General features: G+C 43.8%; 1 protein-coding gene across 2 annotated transcripts in view; it reads right to left on the reverse strand.

The window, feature by feature from the left end:
• Window positions 1-1,170: 1,170 nt before the first annotated feature.
• The window catches only part of HS1BP3 (HCLS1 binding protein 3), a 33,139-nt gene continuing 6,588 nt past the window's right edge, over window positions 1,171-27,721 (reverse strand). Inside the window, exons 3-8 of one of the 2 annotated variants that reach the window (XR_014546483.1) lie at window positions 23,633-23,840; window positions 20,435-20,660; window positions 10,948-11,105; window positions 9,657-9,792; window positions 2,933-4,204; window positions 1,171-2,590 (exon numbers count right to left, since the gene is read on the reverse strand). Coding sequence is in view for 1 of the 2 variants with exons in the window: in XM_083607372.1 (XP_083463498.1) it covers window positions 3,976-4,204; window positions 9,657-9,792; window positions 10,948-11,105; window positions 20,435-20,660; window positions 23,633-23,840 (957 nt within the window). In the remaining variant the exon portion in view is untranslated. Of the gene's footprint in view, window positions 4,205-9,656; window positions 9,793-10,947; window positions 11,106-20,434; window positions 20,661-23,632; window positions 23,841-27,721 lie in introns of both variants that reach the window. The other variant, XM_083607372.1, reaches the window with a different exon arrangement.

A 27,721-nucleotide genomic window follows, 5' to 3' on the forward strand; every position in this document is an offset into this window, starting at 1 on the left:
TGGTTGCGGCAGCGCCGCGGCCGCTGAAGCGCCGCCCTTCTGCGTCCCTCCCCATCCCCTCCTCTTCCTCCTCCCTCAGGCAGCCTCCTCAGCTGCCGCCGTCGCTGCCGCCTTCAGCTTCCCCTGGCAGCGCAGCGGAAGGCTCGCAAGAGAGGGGCTGCCCGCCCGCCGCCACCCGTCTCCTCAGGACACGCCCCTGAGGGGGAAAAGGGAGAGACAGAGATGTGGCAGCTCATGCGCGTGCTCTCTCTTGCTCTCTCAAGGCAGAGGACCCCAAGCCGCTGCTTCCCGCCCGAGCATGAAACCCGGGAAATTTAAGGGACATCATCAATCCGGGACAGCAGCGGGACACAGCGCTGGGATAAGAGAGTTTCCCGCCAAATCAGGGACAGTTGACAGCTATGGCCTGTAACCTTGTAGAACAGCTGCCTGTCAGTATAGACAAGGGTTTCAAAAACTGCTTTTGGACTACAATTCCCATCACCCCGGCTACTGGTCCTGCTAGCTAGGGATGTTGGGAGGTGTAGTCCAAAAGCAGCTGGAGACCCCAAGTTTTGGGTGGATTGGTGTAGACAATAGTGAACTAGGTGGACCAACGGTCTGATGCTGTACAACTTAAATTCCCAGGTGACAATTGCTACTTTACAACTGAGGATTGCTTTGGAATCTTTGCTGAATCCATAGTTCCATGTGCGTCTTGGTCCGAGTTTGCCTCTGCCTGACTAAGCTGGGGTGTAGACTGGGCAGTGCAAGAGTAGGAGGCAGGAGGGTGGGCCAAACTCTGTGCCATAGACTGGCCCACAGGATCCAAGCTTCATGCTGGTCACCTAAGGAGTATGTATGAACAAGCAGCAGCAGCTGTTCATAGCAATCAAAATGATTCCTATGCATTACTTTACCCATCTGTATTCACAAGAGTGTTTCTATTTGCTCCAGCGCATCGGTTTAGTGTCAACATTATGTACTGTACTGCATGAAACATACTATTTTTACCTTAATGCTTTAAAAATGAATGAATAAATAAACTACGCTGTGCATAAAGAGGAAAGATGTTACTAAACAGTCTAACAGACCCAATCTAAATTGCACTGCTCATTTGCTCTTATAATATATAATAGCATATAATTTGATCTACGGGGCTATTTGTCTTTCAAATCTCAAGAGGGAATATTTAATTTTCATAGTGCTTAATACTTTTATTCAAAACAGAATGATGAACATTATACATTACAAACACAACTCATTTAAAGTGCTTTGATATTTCCCCCTCCATTCATTCAGGTGTATATTCAAAAGGCAACAGAGATAAGCTTACTGGCTTGGCAAGTCTCTCGATATGGCTTAACTTCTCCTCAAGAGATATTTGTTTTGTGGGCCTCAGTTACCCAAGAGAGAATGAGAAAGACATAGGATAGGTTCATATAAAAAGAGAAAAACAATTTTAAAGCACTTTCGTCAGCTGTCTAACTGAATTATCAAAATATAGAATCGAGTTGGAAGCAATCATCTCGTTCAGGTGTGCAGAATCTTTGGCTCTCCAGTTGTTGTTGTTGTTGCTAATTAAATTTCAATACCGCTCTTCATCCAAGGATCACAGGCTGGTGTACAACATAAAAACACAAAAATATGTAACATAGTAACAAAGAAAAACAATAACCCTTACCGCACACAGTTTAAAAGGCCACATAGACTGCTTAATTAGCCAAAGGCCTGGGAGAAAAGGAATGTTTTTTCTGGCACCTGAAGATATGTAGTGAAGGCATCAGGTGAGCCTCCCTGGGGAGAGCATTTGACAAGAGGGGAGCCACCACAGAAAAGGCCTGTTCTTGTGTTGCTGCCCTCCAGACCTCTGACAGTGGAGGCTCATGAAGAAGGGCCTCAGATGAGCACTGCAGGGTCGAGGTCGGTTCATATGGGAAGAGGTGGTCCTCGTTCAGTTACAACTCCCATCATTCCTGGCTACTGACCATGCTTGCTGGGACTGATGGGAACATCTGGAAGGTCAAAGCATTCTCCATGCCTGATCTAGTTGAATGTCTTGCAAGAAATCCACCACTAAGTTGTGGCATCTGCTTAAAATCCTATAATTATGTTCATCTTAATGTTTAGTCCAAAAATAACCCTTCTTTTGCAATTTGAACCCATTGGTACAGGTCATATTTCCGTTCCTTTTCCTAACCCTCTTACAAATAGCATAAGCATCTATATCAAGGGCCTGACATCTATAAAGCTGCAGCTTTTAAATAAACTCACAAAATGCTCGTGAACGTTAGCAGAGATTGATTTACGGGGCTTTTAGCTTACACTGTTCCATATACAACTTAATCTCTCCTCACCCAAAGTGATAGCAAGAAATGCAAAAATTTCGGCTTGTAAAAAGGAGTCTGCACCTTAGCCCTAGGAATGGAGCTGAAGAGACGAAAACCAGATGCCATGATCAAAACTCCCACATTCCTCCACCCTTTTCCTGCTACGTAACAAGCTGCTCCTGAAACTCTGGGGGCTATTGAGCATAGTCTCCAATACACCGCAACAAACTATGGTCAGAAGAGAAAATCTAGCGCTTCTCAGGAAGAAGCACTTAGACACCCTATACACATATAAAGGTAAAGGGACCCCTGACCATTAGGTCCAGTCGTGACCGACTCTGGGGTTGCGGTGCTCATCTCACTTTATTGGCCAAGGGAGCCGGCATACAGCTTCCGGGTCATGTGGCCAGCATGACTAAGCCGCTTCTGGCAAACCAGAGCAGTGCACGGAAACGCCGTTTACCTTCCCGCTGGAGTGGTACCTATTTATCTACTTGCACTTTGACGTGCTTTCAAACTGCTAGGTTGGCAGGAGCAGGGACCGAGCAATGGGAGCTCACCCCATCGCAGGGATTCAAACCGCCAACCTTCTGATCAGCAAGTCCTAGGCTCTGTGGTTTAACATCTACACATATAAATACCATAAATATGGGGCAATATGGGTCTGGGGGGGGGAATGCTGTATGTGCCCTGTAGCCAATCAATCCAGGGGGTGAAGGGGTTTTTTGGCATATTTTCTAGAAAGTTGTCTCAAGGAGATATTTAAACCAAGATGATCAAGGGTCTGGAAACCAAGCCATATGAAGAATTGTTGAAGGAGCTGCGTATGTTTATAGCCTGGAAAAGAAGAAGCTAGGAGGAGATACGAGAGCCCTCTTCAAATATCTAAAGGGCTGTCAAATAGAGGATGGAGCAAACTTGTTTTCTTCTGCTCCAGGACTCGAACCAATGGCTTCAAGTTACAAGAAAGGAGATTCTAACTAAACATCAGGAAAACCTTCTGACACTAAGAACTGTTTGACAGTGAAACGGAATCCCTCAGGAGGTTGTGGATTCTCCTTCCTTTGAGGGTTTTTAGCAGAATTTGGATGGCCATCTGTCATGGATGCTTTAGCTGAGATTCCTGGATTGCAGGGGGTTGGACTAGATGACCCTTGGGATACCTTCCAGCCCTACAATTCTCTGATTCTAGGGACAAGGAGAAGCAGTTAAAACAATTCCAATTAAGAAAAAAAAAGTTATTTTACTTTATTCACCCACCTTACTAAGTCTGCTCCCTTTATCCCCTCTACCTCTCAAATAATCAAATTGCCCCCAATTATGTTGTATGAATTATTCCAACAGTTTGAACTACAACTGTAGTACAAAAAAATGAAAACAAAAAAACGAGATAGCACTCTCACTTTCAACAAAATTCTAGCCTTGCTCTTGAAACTCCCTGAAAAAAACAAACATAAGGCATCTTTGATCAGATCCCAGCTGCTCTGCGGTCAGAACACACACAAGCCGTTCATTGATTTGCTGCTTACAAATCTGCTCTCTTTGCCATAACGAACCAGCAGGCAAGCTGTCAACCGAGGGCGCTGGGCCAAGCCTGATCTGTCCAACCAGATGCAGAAGGCTGGTGGAAGTTCTTCCTGAAGAAAAGTCTGGCATAGTCTGTGTTTCAGAACAGGCTTGGTTCTTCACTGCTGGTAGATTCGTTTTCTTGAATGTACTGGAGGATATCAACTTCGCCCATGGTCTGAACCTTTACTTCAGTTGGCTTTGTTTTGGGGGCTGAGGATAGTGGGGGTTTTGCATCAGTTACTGCTGGCTTCTTTGGTAACGCTGGCTTAGGTGGTAGCTTGGGCTTGGAGCTTAGTTTCCACATCTTCTCAAAATCCTCTTCCACTCTGAGGAGGAAGAACAAGTTCAAAGACGTGAAGCAAATCTTATTCCGATTGTGGGGGTGAGGGAATATTTATTTTGGGGTTAAAGATGAAACTTCTACTTCAAAACCTCACCAACACATAGTAATAGTAGTAGTAGTAGTAGTAGTAATAATAATAATAATAATAATAATAATAATAATAATAATAATAATAAATCATTTTTAATTTGTATACCGCCTTTCTATCTTACAATACTCAAGGCGGTTCACAAGCTGAAGAAACAAAAAATGTACATCTTATAACAATCTAATGCAATACAAAAATGTGATAATAAAACATAACTTTAAAATAGGCAACCTACATCAAAAAAGTAACATTCAACAATCATTACAATAGTATAAAATTTTATTTATACCCCGCCCCCCCAGCACCGACCGGGCTCAGGGCGGCTAACACCAGGTATAAAACAATTGATTAAAATACAACTTAAAAACAAGATTAAAATACAACATTAAGATGCAGCCTTATTTCAGTAGAAACTCAAATCAAAAACTTTTTTGGGATGAAAACGTCATATCTACACCAAGGCCAACTATCCAGACTGGTCCTACGTTGGCCTGGAAAAAAGCCAAGGAAGTCCCCAAATAGGAGTTCCATCACAGAAGGAGAAAGGAAAAAGGATAGATAGGAAGGGGATCAAGTTGATTCCAAGCCAAAGGCCAGGCGGAACAACAGTACTCCTGCTACATCAGACTTTTCATACAAGTTTCACTTTATCACGTAAACCCTGAAAAATAATTGGGTGATTTCCAGTGCCCTAATTCTATCCACAGAAGGATTTTTGCTTGTGCAAAGGACCTTCTCAAAGGCACAGATTTAGGTTTGGTCAAACTGTGTGCAGAGCCTTGGGGGCATTGTAACCAGTGCTATTTTCCTAGAAAAAGGGGTGCCGGGGCTCACCACGAACTTCTCCTTTGTTCTCTTAGAATGGCAGAGAGGTGCCAGGCTGAAAAAAGGCCCTGGCTGTAACAATGGTGTAGAATGGAAAGTGAGAGGCACCAAATTTTGGCAACATGCAGGGTGCTGCTGAAATTTGTACTCCAAAATCCATCACTGTTTCTCCTCTCTCCCCCCCTTCCCCAAATCTGCTCCAGAGGGTTGGGAAGAACACCTAGAACAGATTGAGGGGTACGAGCGGAAAAAGTTTTTCGTTACACTGATGGAATAATAATAATAAGAAGAAGAAGAAGAAGAAGAAGAAGAAGAAGAAGAAGAAGAAGAAGAGTTTGGATTTGATATCCTGCTTTATCACTAGCCTAGGGAGTCTCAAAGCGGCTAACAACCTCCTTTCCCTTCCTCCCCCACAAGAAACACTCTGTGAGGTGAGTGAGGCTGAGAGACTTCAGAGAAGTGTGACTAGCCCAAGGTCACCCAGCAGCTGCATGTGGAGGAGCAGAGACACGAACCCGGTTCACCAGATTACAAGTCCATTGCTCCTAACCACTACACCACACTGGCTCTTAGCACTACTTTGGATGCATCTCATGACTCCTATGAAAGAATGAGATACATCAAACCCAGGCCAATAGAGAACAGTGTTTTCTGAAATTTTGTGCACATTCCATAGAATACAGGAGGCAAAGCAACTATCTGAAAAGTTTAAGAAAAGGAAACAAAAAGTGTATCTCATTGTTTATAAGCGTTATAAAAAAACATGGGCGTTTGCTGTCTATTTTTAATTTTAAAGGTTTATAAAGAGCACAGAAACCCACATTCTATTTTTAAATTTAAATATGTTAAGTTTGGTTTAAAAAAGGAAAGCATGTGTTAGAACTTCTTGTCATAATACTGTAATGGTTTAATAGCAGCTGGGTTTGCATGGAAAACATCAGCACTTTCTAATTAGGTCAAATAAGCTAGAAACAAGAAGTTGGTTCCCATGCCAGTTCCAAAGATTCAGCATCTCCACCACCATTTGAAAAGAGAGCGAGAAACAATTATATTTGTCGTAAGAAAATACCAAAGGGTCACACCTCAGGGATCAGGAAAAGAAAGAGTGGTTCTAATCTACACCACAAGTTTCCCTATTCTGCATAATGGATGGATGAGGTTGAATCCTGACAAGACGGAAGTAATGTTTTTAGCAGACAAGGAGTAGGCAGATGTGGGGGACTCCCTGGTCCAGAATGGGGTAACCGTGCCCCTGAAGAACCAGATGTGCAGCCTGGGAGTCATTTTGGACTCGCAGCTCTCCGTGGAGGCACAGGTCCAGGACGGCTGTCTACCAACTCCATCTGGTCTGCCAGCTGAGACCCTACCTGCCCCCAGACTGTCTTGCCAGAGCGGTACATGCGCTGGTTATCTCCCTCTTGGACTACTGCAATGTGCTTTATGTGGGGCTACCTTTGAAGTTATAATAATAATAATAATAATAATAATAATAATAATAATAATAAATTTTATTTATATCCCGCCCTCCCCAGCCGAAGCCGGGCTCAGGGCGGCTAACAACAATCAAATAGTCAAACAATCAAATAAACCAACATTCTAAAAATATTTCATTATAAAAATTAATTAAAATCAAGTTGATGGCAACCATTAAGCAAAACTCTGTGCAGGTTGCCAGAGGAGGGAGTCAGGCTGTGCCCTGACCAAAGGCCTGGTGGAACAACTCTGTCTTGCAGGCCCTGCGGAAAGATGTCAGGTCCCGCAGGGCCCTAGTCTCTTGTGACAGAGCGTTCCACCAGATTGGAGCCGCAGCCGAGAAGGCCCTGGCTCTAGTTGAGGCCAGTCTAACCTCTCTGAGGCTTGGGACCTTCAGGATGTTTTTATTTGCAGACCGTAGGTTTCTTTGTGGGGCATACCAGGAGAGGCGGTCCCATAGGTACGAGGGTCCTAGGCCGTATAGGGCTTTAAAGGTTAAAACCAGCACCTTAAACCTGATCCTGTTGACTCAGAAACTACAACTATACCAGAATGTGGCTGCCAAACTGGTGACTGGGAGTGGCTGCCAGGGCCATATGTATAACACCAGTCCCAAAGGATCTTCACTGGCTCCCAGCACATTTCCAAGCACAATTCAAAGTGTTGGTCCTGGCTTTTATTGCCCTAAAAACAGCCTCGGCCCTGTACACCTGAAGGAACATCTCCACCCCCATCGCTCAGCTCCGAGGTTCAGCTCCTCGGAGGCCTTCTGGCGGTTTCATTGTTGTGAGAAGCGAAGTTACAGGGAACTAGGCAGAAGGCCTTCTCAGTAGTGGCGCCCTCCCTGTGGAACACCCTCCCACCAGATATCAAGGAGATAAAGAACTACACAACTTTTAGAAGACATCTGAAGGCAGCCCTGTATCAGAGTGTTTTTAATGTCTGATGGTTTCTTACGTTTCTATACACTGGAGCCAACTGCTTCGGCACCCACAATAATATATTTGTGGGGGCTGCCCCCCCCCAAGTCAATGGGCAAAGTTGAAGCCTTTCATTGCGGGCACCCACAATATTCGACACAAGATGGCACATAAGTTTCTATATGTTTTGGAAGCTGCCCAGAGTGGCCTTTTTCTTACTTTACCAAGGTGAAAGAATCAGTATAATGTGATGCATATTCATCTGACAGATGAAGAAGCTGTTTGCGGTGGTTTATGTTTAATTCAACGGTTGCATAAGGTGGTGTTTTGCCCATACAGACAAAATGTCTATCTTTGATTACTGGGGTGAGACAGAAGAAAAACAATAGATGGCAGCTAATGACTGTGTGTGTTCTTCCTTCTCAAATATTCCACTGCAGTAAAAATCAGGCTGTGCCCGGAAGACATCATGCCTTAGAAGATCAAATGTGTTGCCAATGCATAAGACACAATGGGCAACTAAATTTTTGCCTCTGAGTAGATTAAGGCAGGTGTTGCTGATGTGACTTGTTAATAAAAGTACTCTTTGTATAAACAAAAGAAGGCCCACAAACACATATTCCAAGGGACCTCACACAGTGGATTCCCCACCCCACTACCCCACTCACATTAGTAAGTAATCATTAAAGCTTTTGGGAAATCACTCAAAACATGACTTTTGGCCTGGACATTTTGCATGCAAGTGCATTCCTGTAGCTAATGAAATGTGAGTCTGTAAAATCTCCCGGATCACTAATAAAGTGTGCAATTTATTCCAGTCACCTGAAATTCTAAATCATGTCATCGTATGCCTTTAACCTGCAAATAATTGCTAAGCCAAAACTGACCATAAAGATTTGTGCTATAGATGATGAGTAAGGTTGGTGCCACAATGGACAAAACTATTAACAATGGGTATTGTTACTTAGAGTAGGCCCACTGAAATTAATAGACCTCGCTCCATGATCACTGCAGATGGTGACAGCAGCCACGAAATTAAAAGACGCCTGCTTCTTGGGAGAAAAGCAATGACAAACCTAGACAACATCTTAAAAAGCAGAGACATCACCTTGCCAACAAAGGTCCGTATAGTTAAAGCTATGGTTTTCCCAGTAGTGATGTATGGAAGTGAAAGTTGGACCATAAAGAAGGCTGTTCTCCGAAGAATTGATGCTTTTGAATGATGGTGCTGGAGGAGACTCTTGAGAGTCCCATGGACTGCAAGAAGATCAAACCGATCCATTCTTAAGGAAATCAGCCCTGAGTGCTCACTGGAAGGACAGATCCTGAAACTGAGGCTCCAATACTTTGGCCACCTCATGAGAAGAGAAGACTCCCTGGAAAAGACCCTGATGTTGGGAAAGATGGAGGGCACAAGGAGAAGGGGACAACAGAGGGTGAGATGGTTGGATGGTGTTCTCGAAGCTACCAGCATGAGTTTGACCAAACTGCGGGAGGCAGTGGAAGACAGGAGTGCCTGGCATGCTCTGGTCCATGGGGTCACGAAAAGTCGGACATGACTAAACGACTAAACAACAACAAAGTCATGTTCATTAATTCCAATGGGTTTAACTCTGAATAAAACTAAGTTGCATACTACCTCATTCACTATGAATCCTGAGGCCTAAGGGTGGCATCCAGTGAACTTATCCTGCTCACATCCACTTGTACAACAGAACTTCCTCTCCTTCTCCCTTTGCACCATGTGCCCCCCAAATACATTGGGGGTTCCCAAACCCCTCCAGAGCAGATTTACAGGGTGCATAAGGGGCGGAAGTCCCATTACACAAAAGTGGAAGTCCTTGCACCAAAAAGACAACTTTGTTGGATACACCGTAGCACTGAATACACCTCAATGCTCAGGCTTCATATACAAGTTATTTGCATCATGCATTAAAAAATACAAATTCTTAGTAAGGGCTAGATACCAATTTACAGATAAGGAAAATCAAGGTCTCGGGCTATCGTTTAGCCTGTTGACATTTCCAAATGTGAACCCTTCCAGCATAAGAGTTGCTACATGTTTGTTGCTCTGGAAAGTTAGGGAATACAGAAGACCCTACAACTTCAGATGCATCCAAGATTAGTACCTCAAGAGCTCCTCGGTGTCCTCCTCAAGGCTACTGCTTAATGCATGTTCCGTGCTTGCACAGGCGGTTGGCAACAGCAGCGAGTCACCCAGAGTCACCAATCCACCAAGGTCTGGATCTTCAAACAATTTCAGATCTGATAATTGAGCAAAGAGATGACAGCTACATTTGACTTGTACACAGCAGTAGCCTGAATATCGGATCCTCCGAGTCTCCCTGTTTTCCAGTCCTGGATTTACAGAAGCCATCCCAGTTTCTGATTTGATCCTGTAATGTCCCATTTTTCCTTACGATGTCCCTATTTTCATTTGAGAAATGTTGGAGTGTTGGGGACGCAGGCGGAGCTGTGGGTTAAACCACAGAACCTAGGACTTGCTGATCAGAAGGTCGGCAGTCCGAATCCCTGCAATGGGGTGAGCTCCCATTGCTCGGTCCCTGCTCCTGCCAACCTAGCAGTTCGAAAGCACATCAAAGTGCAAGGAGATAAATAGGTACCGCTCCGGCGGGAAGGTAAACGGTGTTTCCATGCACTGCTCTGGTTCGCCAGAAGCGGCTTAGTCGTGTTGGCCACATGACCCGGAAGCTGTACGCCGCCTCCCTCGGCCTGTAAAGCGAGATGAGCGCCACAACCCCAGAGTCGGCTGCAACTGGACCTAATGGTCAGGGGTCCCTTTACCTTTTTATGGAGATATGAGACCCACAAGTAACTATATAACCTTTAGAAGACAGGGAAGTTTTTCAATGTTTAATGTTTCATGATATTCTTATATATGTTGGAAGCCACCCAGAGTGGCTGAGGCCACCCAGTCAGATGGACAGGGTATTAAGTATAATAATAATAATAATAATAATAATAATAATAATAATAATATAATAATATAAAAAAATAGGATGCCCCTATTTTAATCAGAGAAATGTTGGAGGGTGTGGAATATTGGCTTCCCGTCTTCCACCCAATGGGCATAAGCCACAACTGATGACCTCATTCAGCTTGATTCTGAATGTATCCTCCCCACTGCTGGTCTGTAGCCACTGGAAAAATATCCCTAAGGGAATGCAGCCCTCATAGGAAGAAAAAGAGGGAGATAGGGGTCTTTGCTTTTAACTCAACTCAACCATTGGAGCCATACACATATCTAAATGAGCGTACTAAGGCATTTTCCATCTTGGAATAAATGACTGTATGCACAAGCTGGCATAGAACGATTTGGAGTTTTGCAACTAAGCTTTGCGAAACTTTGGCACATGTTTTCGGAGCGCACATCAAGGAGCTGACTAGAAATACACTTACTTTTTTCGGCTGCCAATATCCTCTTGCTGCCGCTGAACGAAAACCCTTTAGCTGAGCCAAACAGTCCTTCATCGGGAACAGCTTCTTCGTCAAAAATCGTTAACTTGGGCTTCCCATCTTTGGCTGGAGGAGGCGTGGGTTTCTTAGTCTTTTTAGATCTAGAGGTTTAAATGACAGCAGAAAAATCCAGCAGACACTATTAAGAGTGTTTCTTTTTTCTTTCTTTTCCAGAGGAACAGCCACCCTGTGGACTTACAAATTGCATTTTGGGGAGGGGGGAGATTCGTGGCCTGGAGGAGGTGCCCTTTAACATTCTCCCCCATGTCTCTAATCAAAAGCAGCTATTAGCTGCAGAGAGGAAAACATGCTGGCACAATTCCACTCGACAGCTGCTTTTCTAAGAGAGAGAGAGGGGGGGGGAAATAACAGCGGTAATTCTTACTGTGCTGGAAGATAAGAAGAAAGCAGTGCAGAACCCTGCAATGTGCTCCTAATGGTATGAAAAGAACTGGCACCCAAAATTGTAATGGAAGACCATTCCAAAAAGAGAGCCTTCTCTGTGCTTTCTGGAGAGGGAGCCACAGAATAAAGCTCAGGTAAATCCTGCAAAGGATGCACGATCAACCCCAAGATGTTATCTTAAAGTAGGCTTTGCATAGTACTGATCCATCAGGCTGTTTGAACTGGAAGGGATCGAAGCTAATGGCCATCCAATGTCAAGCCTTAACAAAATTCTCCCCAAAGCTTGTGCTCATTCCAGTCAACGTCATATTAGATTTCAATAGCGATCCACCCTAGCCTTGGACACAACTGCCACAGAACTTCTTGAAAAGTTGCAATGATCACACTACGCTCTCCTTATTTACAGAGATGGCACATCTTTCCGATTCTTTGTAAATGTTACCACTGCCACTTCCACTTCCCAAATCTGATGCTACTGGAGGTTTCAAGTGCAGAAGAAATGACAGATTAATATTCTACAGCCTTTAAAACATGCCTTTGGGAAGGGGGAAGTTGTCGTTTTGCTGTTTTGTTCTACAATGGTACCTCGGGTTACATACGCTTCAGGTTACATACGCTTCAGGATACAGACTCCGCTAACCCAGAAATAGTGCTTCAGGTTAAGAACTTTGCTTCAGGATAAGAACAGAAATCGTGCTCCAGCGCCGCAGCAGTAGCAGGAGGCCCCATTAGCTAAAGTGGTGCTTCAGGTGAAGAACAGTTTCAGGTTAAGTACGGACCTCCGGAACGAATTAAGTACTTAACCCGAGTACTTAATTTCTGTACTTATTTACTTGTCTTTATCCTATATTTTGTTCTGTGAACCGCCCTGAGATCTTATGATGAAGGATGATATATAAATCTTAATAATAATAATAATAATAATAATAATAATAATAATAATAAGGCAGTCACAGACACTTAAGGACAATGGAAGTTTTTTAAAAAAACAACAACCAACCAACCAATAATCCATCTGCAAAGTCAAATAATTTGCTGGTTTAGTGACACATCTATTTTTAGATATGCTGAAATAATAAAGACACTCGCACCCCAATTAATACATTTTAGCTACATTTCTGTGTGTGTAAAAAAAGGAAGAATAGGTATGTGTGTATCAGTGTTGGCAGTATCTGCAACCATGTTTCATCCTGCCGATTCCCTTCTATGGAAGGGAACCTCTCAGGAACTGCTTGGTGACTAACATTTTACCAGCGACACGGTTCCCTTGAGGTCACTTCAAAACAAGGAGACACCGTTCCCACGAATCTGCATTGAGCAAGTAAGTGCCTTCTCTCCCAACCCATTGCAAGAAAGAGTATCCGTCAGCAGTGTAAAATGTACAAATGCAAAATTATATGGATTTGTGGGAGAGTTGAACGGCGAAGCCAGCAGCAGCCAAAGGGGGATGTCTGTCCTGCTTCAAATAAGGGTGACTGCTGAGTCAAAATCCAGTAAGAGGGATTAAACTGAGGAAGTGAAATTGATCAGAGATGCCACCGAGCGCCCAGCATGACATCACCACAAAGAGCCAGGAGAGCACAATGTTCCGTGGGAACAGACAGAAGCCCTCGCAATTCGCCCTGGCGCTGGTTTATTAATAGCACTGTTTGCAGCTTCCCTGAAGTAGCCCTTGCTTTTCACAAAACTGGGCCTTTGTCAAGCTTACTTCAAGAGGCTTGTTGCTGGTGGAGAGGCAGAAAGTTGGATCTGCCAACATCCCAATGTCGTTTTTACCATTATTGGCTCATTGGTGCTATTTTCCGGAAGCAAAATAGCGATGGGTTCACAGAACTCATTCAAGGTCTAATGCAGCAATTCTCAAACTTCTTTTTCTCTGGGTCACACACTGGGTCAGAATAAAAATTTGCTCACACACCACAGATTTTTTTTTTTTAATTGATAAGAAATACCTTGGAAAGCGAAAAGGAAAAACTCTTAGCAGTGATTGATTTAGAAGACATCTGAAGGCAGCCCTGTTTAGGGAAGCTTTTAATGTTTGATGTATCACAGTATTTTAATATTCTTTTGGAAGCCGCCCAGAGTGGCTGGGGAAACCCAGCCAGATGGGTGGGGTATAAATAATAAATTATTATTATTATTATATATTATTATTATTTAAAAGCATAGGACACAACCACAGTGGTACCTCGGGTTAAGTACTTAATACGTTCCGGAGATCCATTCTTAACCTGAAACTGTTCTTAACCTGAAGCACCACTTTAGCTAATGGGGCCTCCCGCTGCCGCCATGACAGCACAGCACAATTTCTGTTCTCATTCTGAAGCAAAGTTCTTAACCTGAGGTACTATTTCTGGGTTAGTGGACTCTGTAACCTGAAGCGTATGTAACCTGAGGTACCACTGTACTTTATAATATGATCATGGGGACTCCAAATAGTATAAAACAATGCAAGGACAAGAACGTGCCCCATTCATTGGGGGAAGGGGGACAAAAATGTTACACAAAACTTTAGCTCTATTTTCAGCACTCAGCGTTTCTTGCCCATCTCCCACTCTCCTCTAAACATTTGTCATCTGCAAGATGCTTTATGAAACATGACAGGCCAACCTCACTAGCTGGAAATTCTATGATGATTTCAAACATTCCCCTAAAATTTTTTGTGTTCACAACTAAACAATTGTTCACAAGAAACTGATTGGGATGGGGGAAAGTTTCAGGTTCCAGCCTTCCCTAAGCTAGTGCCTTTCGCATGTTGTACCTGAAGGGCACCGGGTTGGGAAAAGATGCCTTAACGTGTTGAAACATGGAAGCCCTGTGTGTCAGTCTCACATCTAGATGACCCTTGAAGTCCTTTCCAGCTCCATGATTCTATGTATATCAACTCTTCTCAGGATCATAAACATGACAAAGGATACCCTTGCAAATAGCCACTTGCCTGGTAACCAGTGGTGACTCTTCAGGACACCAATACAGATGACTAATGTAGCCGAATGGCCTTTGTGGGCTTATTTGCAGGAACATTTGCAAAACATTGAGAAGCATGAGGAAATGCCCATCGCAAACAGTCAAGACCAGACTTCTGCTAACCTACATACACTTTCGCTGCTATGAATAAGCCTTTTCAAAAGCCAAGCCAGTTATTCATTAAAGGCTCAGCAAAAGAGGCCACTGAAATCCACCCCCCATTAAGGTTTACCATTGTCAACAGAACCCACTCTGTGAATCGAGTGATTCAACATTTCCTGTTCCTTGGGCAGAGGCATGGGAAGCTGGTGGATGAGGTAATGCCCGTTCCAAATTCTATTTTGAGAGCTGAGTCATCCTATTATTGCAAAGTCCCGAAGACAAAAGGTGCTTCAATCTGCCCAGTTTGCTCAATTCCAAAGCTGCAGAAAGAAGCAGCCTTGAATTGTACTTCGCTGTGGCACTTAAACCTTCTTAGCTTGTTTTAAAGACTGCTATCCCATTCCACATAAACTACAGAGTAGCTGCCAAACCTGTATCTGGGCTCTTCAATTTCAGACTGCCAATGCTCCCCCATTTCATCCCCATGGGTTGTTGTGTTTTTTTTAAATGAATTTCAAATATATCCCTATTTTCCATCTGTTCATTCTTCTAAATATCTAATATATCATACAAAAGTGATATTACATTCTACTTGTGTGATGTGCAATAAATAGGATATAATGAACATACGTAAGAACACACAGGATATATTTTGTTATCTTTGCTTATAATAAAACTTAAGTTCTCTCTTTTTTTCAAATAGTGCAACAGGCAACCCTTCACCCAGTCTTTATTTACCATTTCCATTTTTCTTTAGAGTTATTGTTAATATGACTATTGCCATCAGCTCCCACGAACGTCAAACCAGTTCTCTTTTGCTCAATTTGCGCTCATCTTTCCATTCTTTTGCATGGGACTCTCTCCCATTTAAACACAATAACTCTGCGTTAAAGAAAACCCTACATTTTTGGTAGGATTAAAGCCTCACCTTTCCCCTTACAAAACTAGCATTTCACATGTAGGAACCGATTTTACATAAGGGGAGTATTTCACAACGTGAGCCCTGCTGCTCACCTTGCAGCCTGAAATGTCCACACAGGTAAGTGTGTCTGGCTGTTAACCAAAAGGTTGATGGTCCAAGCTCACCTAGGGACAGCTTGTGGGGTGTAATCCATTGGAGCAGTCAAATACAACATTCCTTGTTTCCCTAGAGTGGACACAGGCAGGGGGATGTTACTCCAGCCAGTATAACTTCCTGTTTCACTGGTCTGGAACACCCTCCCCCTGCATGTGACCAAGCAGATGGGCGTGACCCTGGCTGACTCCATGAAATAGCCAAGCCATGCTGCCATCTTTCTCTTGATGCCATTTTCTTCTTTTAACATATTTTGCTGTCTGCTAGCTCTCAGCCAGCAGCACATGGGCTCAATCCCAATATGGGATGAACTCACAATTTGTTCTGTAACTACTAGCTAAAGCCTGCCTTCAGGGATCATACTGGGAGATGAATGTGAGTAAACTTCTTGTTACTTTTAAGGAAAGACTCTTGTGTCTTCATTCTTTTAAAAGAGATCAACGGGGACTTAACAGGAATAATCCAATCTGGGCAAGCCAGAGTGCTTAACTAAAGAGATTCAAACAAATCTGCTAACTAGCTTCCTGCTACGTGACTCACTAGCGTGAGTGAAGGAAGGATGATATTTAATCAATATATCCTCTCCTACTATCCTTAACATTCCCACACAGCTGTGGACAGGATTCCTGCACTGAAGAGAGTTCCCTTCCAACTCTACAAATCAGTTCAGTTCTGTGGTACAGCTTTACCACCTCAGCAGCTGTTTGTGGAAAACAGGCTTTACAGGGATTCTCTGTATTTTCACAACAACAGCACAGGCCTTGGCGATTCCATTTTTTCCATTCAGTGCAAAACTTTCCCAAGCTGCTTGCAAGGACATTAGCTCAGGCTTTGTCTAGCCCTCACATCACCATCATGTCATCTGGTTTCCCACAGCTGCCAAGCTACAAAATGTGTGATTGTTGCTAAATATACTATGAAGAGAAGGGGAGGTAAAGGGGATACAAAGACAGCTGTGGATCTGAAGCGACCAGCAAGCATTACTGCTGCCCTACTCTACATAAGCAGATGGTGTGGCAGTCCTAGGGTAGATGCACACACAGGAAAAAAGCACTATAAATAAGTCAGAAATTAAATCATTATAACAAAAAAAACCCGCTATGAAAAAATAACACAGATTTTTTTTGCTCTCTGGCGCCATCTGCTGTTGTAGGCTTATAACGCATTCAAAATGTTGTTTTTTGACTAATTTGGCTGAGTGCCAGCAGAGGCAAGGTAGATACAGCCTTCAGCATGGGTGAGGACTGGACAGCCTGTTCAGCCATCTGCAAAAACAGAACCACACTCATTAAGTGGGGAGGACTTTGTACAACTATTTAACAACTACCTTACCTCGCATCTGAGAAGAGTCTTAAACTGCACATTTAAATTATACTGGAGAAGGATCCCCCACTCATATGTCTCTTTTGTATTAAACGAAGGGGATTTGCACAACATAAAACACAGTACTTAGTTCAGCGGCTGCCAGATCAAAGTACATTGCTGTGCCAACACATTTGGAGGGGAGCAAGGAAGTCAGGAAGCGACTCTGACACAAAAGGGTGCGTCACAGGGTTGACAAAAGTTGTCTAAAAATCTGACAAGCAGCTGGGATTCAAAGCACTCGCAAACACTTGCATCACTTGGCACTGGCTCAATGGCCAAGTGAAGGCTTCGGCCTGTAAGCCGGCGATTGTCAAAAGCGGCGGGGGGGACCCAGAGGCTTTGCAGCTGTGTGTGCTTGAAGATGTGGAACCCTTTTGAACAGGTGGCCATGTAAGTTGCATGCTTCGCACTGTGCCTCAGGAAGGAATAAGTTTTCTTGTCATTATTAGCCTGGATTGCATTATTGGGTGCAATCCAGGCTAAGTTACCTCATTCATTTATTTCAACCATTTACAGGCCCTGCTCCCTCACCTGTTTTGAGGCAGCCTACTCACTGACAAAAATCAGTTAACAGGATGACCACCCATGCTTGCAACTAGAAGGGCAGGACTGGAAGTCAAATAATTCAGGTCCACATCAAAAGCAAATTAGTAGATACATACATGGTTTTACAGTGGTACCTCTGGTTAAGAACTTAATTTGTTCCGGAGGTCCGTTCTTAACCTGAAACTGTTCTTAACCTGAGGTACCATTTTAACTAATGGAGCCTCCCGCTGCCACTGCGTGACTTATGTTCTCATCCTGAAACAAAGTTCTTAACCTGAGGTACTATTTCTGGGTTAGCGGAGTCTGTAACCTGAAGCATCTGTAACCTGAGGTACCACTGTATTTGTATGCTGTCTTTCCATAGCTAGAACCATGGCCCCCGTGGCAATATTGGGGCTCTCTCATGTGGCCATTGGGTCCAACATATTAAGCCCACTTTGTTTTGGATGTGAGGGGTATGTTTAGCCTGGAAGAGAGGAGACTGAGAGGAGATATGAGAGCCAGCTTCTAATATCTCAAGGACTGTCACATGGAAGATGGAGCAAGCTTGTTTTCTCCTTTCTGGAGGGTAAGACTTAAACCAATGGCTTCAAGTTACAAGAAAGGAGATTCCAACTAAACATCAGGAATAATTTTCTGACAGAGCTGTTTGCCAATGGAACAGGAGGTTGTGGACTCTGCTTCATTGGAAGTTTTCAAGCAGAGGTTGGATGAGCATCTGTCATGGATGCTTTAGCTGAGATTCCTGTATTGCAGGGGGTTGGACTAGATGATTAATTGGCTTAGACTATCTACCAACCAGTCACAAATATCTCCTTTTCAGGGAAGGTAGTGAAAAGGGTCATGGAAGGCCAACTATACATATTCTTGGATGATATGAATCATCTAGCCCAAATTAAATCTGAGTTTGGGCCTGGTGATGGGACTGAATCAGCCTTGGTCACCCCGACGGATGACTAAGAAGAGGACAACCAGAAGACGATTCTGTTCCTCCTTGATTTCTCTGCAGATCTTTATACCATTGAGCACTCCATCCTCCTGGGCGGGCTCTATGAGATGAGTATCAGGTGCATAGCAGTTCTGTTCTCACATATGGGGTTGCATGCAGAGAACCATGTTGGAAGAGTGCTCTTTGGACCCCTGTCTGTGGGGTACTGCTATAGGGTATCGCTATGATTATACTCCCAATGCTGTTTAACATCTACATGGAGCAGTTGGGAGAGGTCATTACATTACATTACATACAGGGCAAGATGCCATCACAATTCTGATGACACTGTGCTTCTCTCTCTCAGTTAGAAGCTTTTCTATGGTCCTCTGAACCCTGAACAAAAGGCTTTTAAGAAAACAGATCGGCCAAAGCCCAAAAAGCAGGTTTTCTGTTTCTTTGGACATTGGGATATTATTATTATTTTAACTACATACCTTTCGTTTCAGCAGAATATCCAGGAAAACATAATGTCCAGTTCAGAAAGACCTTTTTCCTATCCAAATAAGGACACTCTCTTTTGTATATGCCTGCAGCCAATGACCATTTCACGGAAAAACAATGCTTTATCAAGGTTCTCAGCAAAAATAGCAATCTAGCTTGTGGCGTGTGTTTTAAATCCAGGCATTCTGGAATTTCAGATATCCAGAGGGACAGTTTCAGTTTTGAGCAATATAGAAGTTGTTAAATGAAAATGCTTAGAGTGCATAATGACTAGACAGAAAATGATAACCACTCAGGAATCTTTTAGGAATCGTAAAATCATTGCAGTATGGCTATATACCTTTAGCAAAAAAAAGGGGGGGGATCCCATAGCAATTCTTAATTACCAAGTAACATTTTGTTCTTATTCTGAGTTGCCAAAAATAAAAAGCATTCCTTCTTCCTCTCTTGCATTTTCCATTTTGAAGTGGAACACATGAGGAAATGCCTTCGTTTTGGGCCAACATGGATGGATGCAGATTTTGGAATTAACTGAATACTTTTTGTCAGGGATGTGCAGAAAAAACAAAGGAAAGGGAAAGAAGTGAAGACACACTATAGCCAAAAGTTTAAAACTTCAAAGTGCTATTTACACATGCTTAACATTGGCTGGGATTTGCCCTAGTTATGACCATCACGCCTGCTCATATGTTTTCATGTAAATAATCTAGTCCAGCTTGTGGGGGCTTCTCATAGAGAATTCAGAGGATTAATCAAGAGCTCCTGATAGCTCCATCCTTGGATTGGAGCCCCACGTTGCGCAAAAGATTCCTAGGTGATCTAGGTGCCTTCTTTGATTGCTACCAGCACTGAACACAAGCAAATATCTTTAAGCACCTGTCAGGTGGTGGTGTGGTTGCTCGAGAGCAAACAGGCAAGACCCCAACCTGTCTTTTCCAGGCTTTATTATCTGTACAAACTATTTTATAGTGCAGAGCGTCGCAAGTCCATGTCTGCTGAGTCGCTAGCAGAATCTGGCAGTGGGTGGTCCTTATACCTTCCCCAGCATAACAGTTGTGTGACCCCCACTCTTCTCCTCCCCTCTCTGCACGCAAACCTACTGCGCAAAGTGGGCGTTGGCAAAGCGGGACTTGCCTCCCCTCCGCTTTGCTCAGGCTCGGTGTTGCGGCTCTCCCTAGCATCTTCTGATCCCTGCGCCCCTTCCCCACTGGAGGCGGGGCTTCCCTCCCCGCCAGAGGAAGAACTGCTTCGCAAGATCTTCGGAGGTTCCCTGTAACACAACTGCCCTTCCACCTCTTGCCTCTGAGCTGATGGCAGTTCCCTGACAGCACCTGAATTGGAGATGCTGTAAATGGAGAGATCTTCCCCATACAATTGAGTTGTTTCTCTCTCCTTTCTCAAGCCTTTCGTCTTTATTGGGCATAACGCAGCTACTACAGCTCAGAAGTACACACTAGGACAGTATGGCAGAACAGATTAAGTTTGAATTACTGATGGACATTTTGCATAAGGAGCACGGTAAAATTAAGAAGTCATACTTGATAACACCAAGTGGGTCTCCATCGTCATCCCCATCCTCTTCTTCCTCTTCCTCTTTTTCTTTTCTCTCTTTAACATCCTGCTCTTCCAAGGATTTGAACAGAGGAATGGGGTCAGGCGTCCTTTCCTCTTTGAAGAAATCAAAGGCTTCGTTTTCGTCGTCCTTGTCTTCCGCATCAGGGAGGTTTTTACTTTTGATGTCCGTGGCGCTGGTGGATCTGGTTCCTGCAGAAGCACAACATGGAAAACTGAATGCAGAGGCTTCAAGAGAGGGTATTCTGGTCCCGTGCCAACGTCACCAACTTCTGACTATTTGGCAAACAAAATGGAGAACTATTTCATCATCAGCATCATCATTAATTAGACTTGTTAGCCACTTGTTGGCCAAAGGCCTCCAAGCGACTTACAACACATTTAAAAACATGAATATAAATACTTATACTACAAAAATAGAACAAAACAACCCTCATAGCAGCTGCAGGAATCTTGGCAGCACATTAGAAAACATAACAGCATCTCAGTCTACTAAAGGCAGGTGGGGGAAGGTGCCAGGCAAACCTCACTGAGAGCATTGTATATGGAATTATATTTATATTATATTATATTATATTATATTATATTATATTATATTATATTATATATTATATTAATTAACCCACCCATCTGGCTGGGTTTCCCCAGCCACTCTGGGTGGCTAACACACATTAAAAAATTGTAAAACATCAGACATTTTAAAATTTCCCAATAACAGCGCCTCAAAACAGTACATTTGAGCATCATAGAGTTTGTCTGGCTCAGTTGTTAGTTGCCTGTCATTTTTAGCCACTCTGATGTGGGATTTCAAAGAGTGCCATGGACACATTGCAATAAACCGCCTGGAGATCTCAGGAAAACGAGATAGGCTTCATTTTTGTAACCTTGCATCATGGTGCCATCTTTAATAAAATATCCGGGGGGAGGGGGAACAAGTAAGCCCCACCCCACACAATCAATCACATGACAGGGCACACCCACATCATTTTAATGGCAATGTCCATCAACTTTGGGGTCCCAGTCCCCTCAAATGTTTTAGGGGGGGCAAAGAGACCTCAGCCCCTAGGAGTTAGCTCCTATGCCATGTATATACACCAATGGGATGCGGGTGGCGCTGTGGTCTAAACCACTGAGCCTCTTGGGCTTGCTGATCAGAAGGTTGGTGGTTCGAATCCCCACAACAGAGTGAGCTCCTGTTGCTCTGTTTCAGCTCCTGCCAACCTAGCAGTTCGAAAGCACACCAGTGCAAATAGATAAATAAGTACTGCTGTGGCGGGAAGATAAACGGCGTTTCCGTGCGCTCTGGTTTCCGTCATGGTGTTCCATTGTGCCAGAAGCGGTTTAGTCATGCTGGCCACATGACCTGGAAAGCTGTCTGTAGACAAACGCCAGCTCCCTCGGCCTGAAAGCGAGATGAGCGCCACAACCCCATCGTTGCCTTTGACTGGACTTAACTGTCCAGGGGTCCTTTACCTTTTTACCTTTATACACACTAATGGCAGTGTCATAAATTCTTGAAAGAAATGAATGCTTTCCTGTAATTCAGATAGAATTTTAGATTTGGAAGGGACCATGAGAGTCATCTAGTCCACCCTGCTCCAATGCATGAAGACGTTACAGCCCCAGACCAGCAGTGTTTTGGAGGCTGCTATGCAGATGGTCACCTTGCCAACAAAGGTCCGTATAGTTAAAGCCATGGTTTTCCCAGTAGTGATGTATGGAAGTGAGAGCTGGACCATAAAGAAGGCTAATCGCCGAAGAATTGATGCTTTTGAATTATGGTGCTGGAGGAGACTCTTGAGAGTCCCATGGACTGCAAGAAGATCAAACCGATCCATTCTTAAGGAAATCAGCCCTGAGTGCTCACTGGAAGGACAGATCCTGAAGCTGAGGCTCCAATACTTTGGCCACCTCATGAGAAGAGAAGACTCCCTGGAAAAGACCCTGATGTTGGGAAAGATTGAGGGCACAAGGAGAAGGGGACGACAGAGGACGAGATGGTTGGACAGTGTTCTCAAAGCTACAAACATGAGTTTGACCAAACTGCGGGAGACAGTGGAAGACAGGAGTGCCTGGCGTGCTCTGGTCCATGGGGTCACAAAGAGTCAGACACGACTAAACAACTAAACAACAACAACAACAACAACATGCAGATGGTTGCCTGCTACCCAGTTTCAACACCAAACAGAAGCTTTAGTTTCTGCTACTCTCAAAAGTAACCAGGCGCCTAGTCTTCCCACAGTGCATTTGAAGCGGGAGTGATGAACTTGTAGCCCTCCACAACAACTCCCTTCCCACCTGCCCACACTTGGCATGCTGACTAGGGCTGGTGGGAGTTGGAGTTCCTCCACATCCTAAGGGCCAGAGGTCAGCCACCCAATTTTAAGCCATGCATACATATAATGAGCAGCTGTGCAGGTCCACCACTGGCAACATCACTACAACAATGGCAGTGTGCATCCTGCAATTCTGCTATCATCTGGTGCAAACATAGTGGCTGCACTCCATGAAGAACTCAGTGTTTTGAAAATGTCAGGGGGGTTTATATAAAAAATAAATCTGGCATCTATCTCATTGTGTGGATAACGCCTAGAGAAATCTCAGAGGCAAGATCCTGAGTGATTCAGACCGGGATTTTACACTTTACATCGCTCTCTGCCCTCCGTACAGTGAGCAAGTTATATGGAATAAATTATATAAAACAAGAAAATACACACACACAAAATTAAGGCTGCAAACTCTTAATGGAACACTTGGGTTACCTTAGTGTAGAATTCTGGCCTTTTTAAAAGAGAAAATGACACAGCCGATGTTGCTTAGACCGTTTCTCATATTAATAACGAAGGTGTGGCTTTTTCTTCTTAAATTGCATTACATGTCTAGGTCACAGGGTGCTTCTACAACCAAATCTCACAATTAGGCAATGGAGTATTTATGAAATTCAAGACCAATCTGAGCACAGGGTTTGTAGGAAAGCAAATCTAGCAGGTTTGCAGAGGTGCTTGGCCATGAGAATTTAATACCTTAAGGGGGAAAAGTGTCTTGAAAATTGATAGGAAATGCAGCTGATTTTGTGAAATTTCTCTGGTATTCAAAAGCTTAAAGGGTCACTGGATACTGAATAAATGACATGTTACGATTACAAAAGCATGCTTGGGAGTTACCTAGGAATTCCATTAACTCGGGACTCGTTGCTAGATCTGTGTCTTTGGAAATGGATCTCATGATCTCATTGAACGCAGCTCTCCGTTCCCGGATGTCAAACTCCCCAACAAACAGCACTTTCCTTGGCAGCGGTGGCAGAGAGGATTGTGGGTAACGTGTAGCCAGCTTCTGATAAAACTCCTCAATCTCGCTGTACTTCTTTGAGACCTGTAAGCAGAATAGGCAGAATTTTTCTTTGTTGTTAAATGACAAATATGGAGAAGCTTGTCACAGCGCACAAACTTGAAAAGCATAAATAAATAAACGAAAATCGAAAAAAAGAAATGAAATGAATGCTTGCAAATTTTATGAGCTTAGGAAAGCAACGGTTGCCCTGAAGAGCCCATTCTTCTGCTATATGGGTCCTTCTGGACACAGTTTCTGCCTTGTTTACAGAAGTGCCTTTGTTTGTGGCCCCAGAAATGCTCACAAGGGATTATCTGTACAAGGAGCAAAAAGCTTCTGTGGATTTGCGTTGACCACTTTGACAATCTGTTCACACGCTGATTTAAGGACAGGGCCATTTCTTGGCTGACAGAACTAATCAGCAATATTCCGAGCAAGATACTTCATAAGTGATAAATGAGTGATACTTATTCAGAGCATGGGTGGCCAACTGTCAGGAATGCTATATTGCAGATTCAAAGCTCCTTCCAACTCTATAATTTTAAAGACCGAGAAGAAAACCATAGTAGCACTGAAACAAACAAAAACTGAATGGGAACACAGATCCATAAATCTCATCTTGTATCCTAGGATGTAGCCCATGGGTAGGCAACCTAAGGCCCGGGGGCCAGATTCGGCCCAATCGCCTTCTAAATCCGGCCCGTGGATGGTCCAAGAATCAGTGTGTTTTTACATGAGTAGAATGTGTCCTTTTACTTAAAATGCATTTTTGGGTTATTTGTGGGGCATAGGAATTCGTTCATTCCCTCCCCCCCAAAAAAATATAGTCTGGCCCCCCACAAGGTCTGAGGAACAGTGGACTGGCACCCTGCTGAAAAAGTTTGCTGACCCCTGATGTAGCCTAAGCTCACCACCAAACGATTAGGAGCAAATCTGGTTCAAACCACCACCAACTTTTAGTTTCCAAATATGCCTTAAAGGGCAGATCCAGATGAGCTGTTTATTCACACAAATTTTGACTGCTACCTTGCACTTCCTAGTACAATCATTGCATGATTTTTCTTACTGGAAAAAACTCGGATAACAAAAATGATAGAAAATTGCACTGGAAAAGTGTGAGGTAATCACCAGAACCTGGCAATTTCATATAACGTCCATGATAATGTATCAGGATGAATGTTTAATAAACTGGTGGTGTTGAATAACCTCCGTGAAAGCTTTATGCAAACATGTCAGCTTGAATTCTCAATAAACAGCCACACTGGAAGCTCCTCTTCTTATAAATTCACAGGACAGAACTCCTTCACCATCACATTGGATAATAAACAGATTGACTGGTGTAGAAGATCCATTGATTTCAAATAAGAACAAGCTAGGATATCTCAATCAGTAGAGCATGAGACTCTTAATCTCAGGGTTATGAGTTTGAGTCTCGCACTAGGCAAAAGATTACTGCACTGCAGGGGGGCTGGACTAGAAGACCCCTGGGATCCCTTCCAACTTTACCATTCAGTGATTCTAAGATTCCAAGCACAAGCACTCAGTGCATTCCCTGTTCTTAACATCACCAGAATGAACTCTGTCTTTCTGGTCACCTCCAGGCCTAGGTAAGTATGCTCTTGAATGGTGTTTGAGTGCCCTCTACTGGAACCACCCATCATATACCGCTCAAAAGATTCAGGCTCTTCTAGATTTCTTAATTTTGCTATAGAAATGACATCCTTAAAAATAAACCTGTACACACAGAGAACAGCGCGTGCTCCCTATTAATGGTCGATCCAGCAAGATACGTCACAGTAGAGCTTGTCACTGCATCAAGGGTGTTATAAATATGTCCCCAACCCTAAAGTACAACATAGGAAGAATAATAGCTGGGAGAAAGTTTGCATTAAGTTTAGCAACTTAGGCAGCAAAGTGGGTGTCTCCTGGTCTGAAAGCACCGAGAGCTAATGGTCTCACTTCTGCACAAGGCAGGGTGGCCTAGGGAGTCTGAGGCCCATATCTTTTGGTCCAGCCCCTTCTCACCCCTTTTTAACTGCATTTTTTTCCTAGGGGTGGCTAGTGACATGGCAGTAGATTCTGGCACCCTCCATGCTGATCTGGCCAGAGGCAAATTTATCCATGTGTCCAAAGTCTTTTAAAGTACCTAAAATGATAGTATCATAGAATTGTAGAATTGTAAGGGACCACGAGAATCATCTAGTCCAACCCCCTGCAAGGAGGGAATCTTTTGCCCGACGTGGGGTTCAAACCCATGACCCAGAGATTAAGAGTCTCATACTTGATGGACTGAGCTGTAATGCCCCTGGATGTTAGCTTTCAATCCTATACTCACTTGCTGGTGGTCAACGAAAGAGGTTTAAAGACTCTCTCAAGGCAAATCTAAAAAAAAGTAGCATAAACACTGACAACTGGGAAACACTGGTCTGCAAGTGCTCCAATTGGAGAACAGCCTTTACCAAAGGTGTCATGAACTTTGAAGACACTCGAACTCAGGATGAAAGGGAGAAACGCGTGAAGAGGAAGGCACACTTGGCAAACCTTCACCATGATCAACTCCCGCCCGGAAACCAATGTCCCCACTATGGAAGGACGTGTGGATCCAGAATTGGCCTCCACAGTCACCTACAGACTCCCTGTTAAAACAGCGTTCATGGAAGACAATCTTACTTGGCTACGAGTGATCGCAAAAGAAGACAACTTGCTTGGGTGTAAGCTCCACTGAACTCAAGAGAGCTTACTTCTGTGAAGACATGTATGAGAGTCCAGGCCAGGGGTCAGCAAGGTTTATCTTGCCTGGGCTGGATCGGTCCCACAGAGATCCCTCTGTGGGCCGGATTGCGTGCGCACCCACGATTTTTAGCGTCTGCGCAGACACGATTTTCAGACCTGCGGAAGTGAGTCTCTGTGCTGCGCTGCACCAGGGGCAGCTTGCGGGCCAGTCAAACGACCTCCGAGGGCTGCTTCCAGCCCATGGGCCTTAGGTTGCTGACCCCTGGTCTAGGCTGTTGGCTTTGTATGCTTTTTACAGTGGTATCAGAATCAGAGATAAAAATGCCACCTAAATGTGTTAGGAGAAAAAGAGAGAAAGAAAGAAGAGAAGGAAAAGAAAGGATCAAATTCAATACAGCAAGGAAAAGAGTAAGGAATTTCCAAGCATAATTTGGGGAGGGGGGGGACCTGCAGCTTCTGCAAGTGATGAGGGTTCAGGGCAACCTTATAAATGTTTACTCAAAGAATCATAGATATGTAGAATTGGAAGGGATCCTGAGGGTCATCCAGTTCAACCCCCTGCAATGCAGAAATATGCAGGTGTCTCATACAGGAATCTAACCTGCAACCGTGGCGTTATCAGCGCCACACTCAGAAAGTAAAGCCCACTGCGTTTAATGGACCTTACTCTCCGGAAAGTATGCACTGGATTCTGGTCTCAGATTTACTACAGCATATAACTGTGTGGATTTTTATTTCTTGCACACAAAAATATCTCAGAAAGCCCAACTATCTGATAAGCCCACCAGCAAATACATGAAGCAAACCCATACTGAAAGAATGGGTGAACACTGGCTAAAGACATAGCCCTGGCATAAATGCTATTGAAAACTCACCCTGTTCATGTTCCCAGTGACGCTGGCAAAGGAGAAGAAATAGAGAAATGAAAAGAAGGGTGGTGGGATTAAATGAGACTACGAGGAAGAACAAGCCGCTGAGATAGAAAGGACACACTTGCCTGCATGTGTAACTTCGAGAGAAAGCGAGGGAACATGCTGGGGAGGAGGTAGAATAGAAGGAGAAAAATCCCTCTTGCCCTCTGAAAGACTTCACTTTTGCTTTATTATTTCTTTTCAGACTTCACTCGTGTTTTATTATTGACATCTCCTGATCCAGTGTTAGAAACTCAGATATATTAACTAGGTGCCAAA

This window comes from Podarcis filfolensis, assembly GCF_964270895.1.
Source record: "Podarcis filfolensis genome assembly, chromosome: 3".
Lineage (NCBI taxonomy): Eukaryota > Metazoa > Chordata > Lepidosauria > Squamata > Lacertidae > Podarcis > Podarcis filfolensis.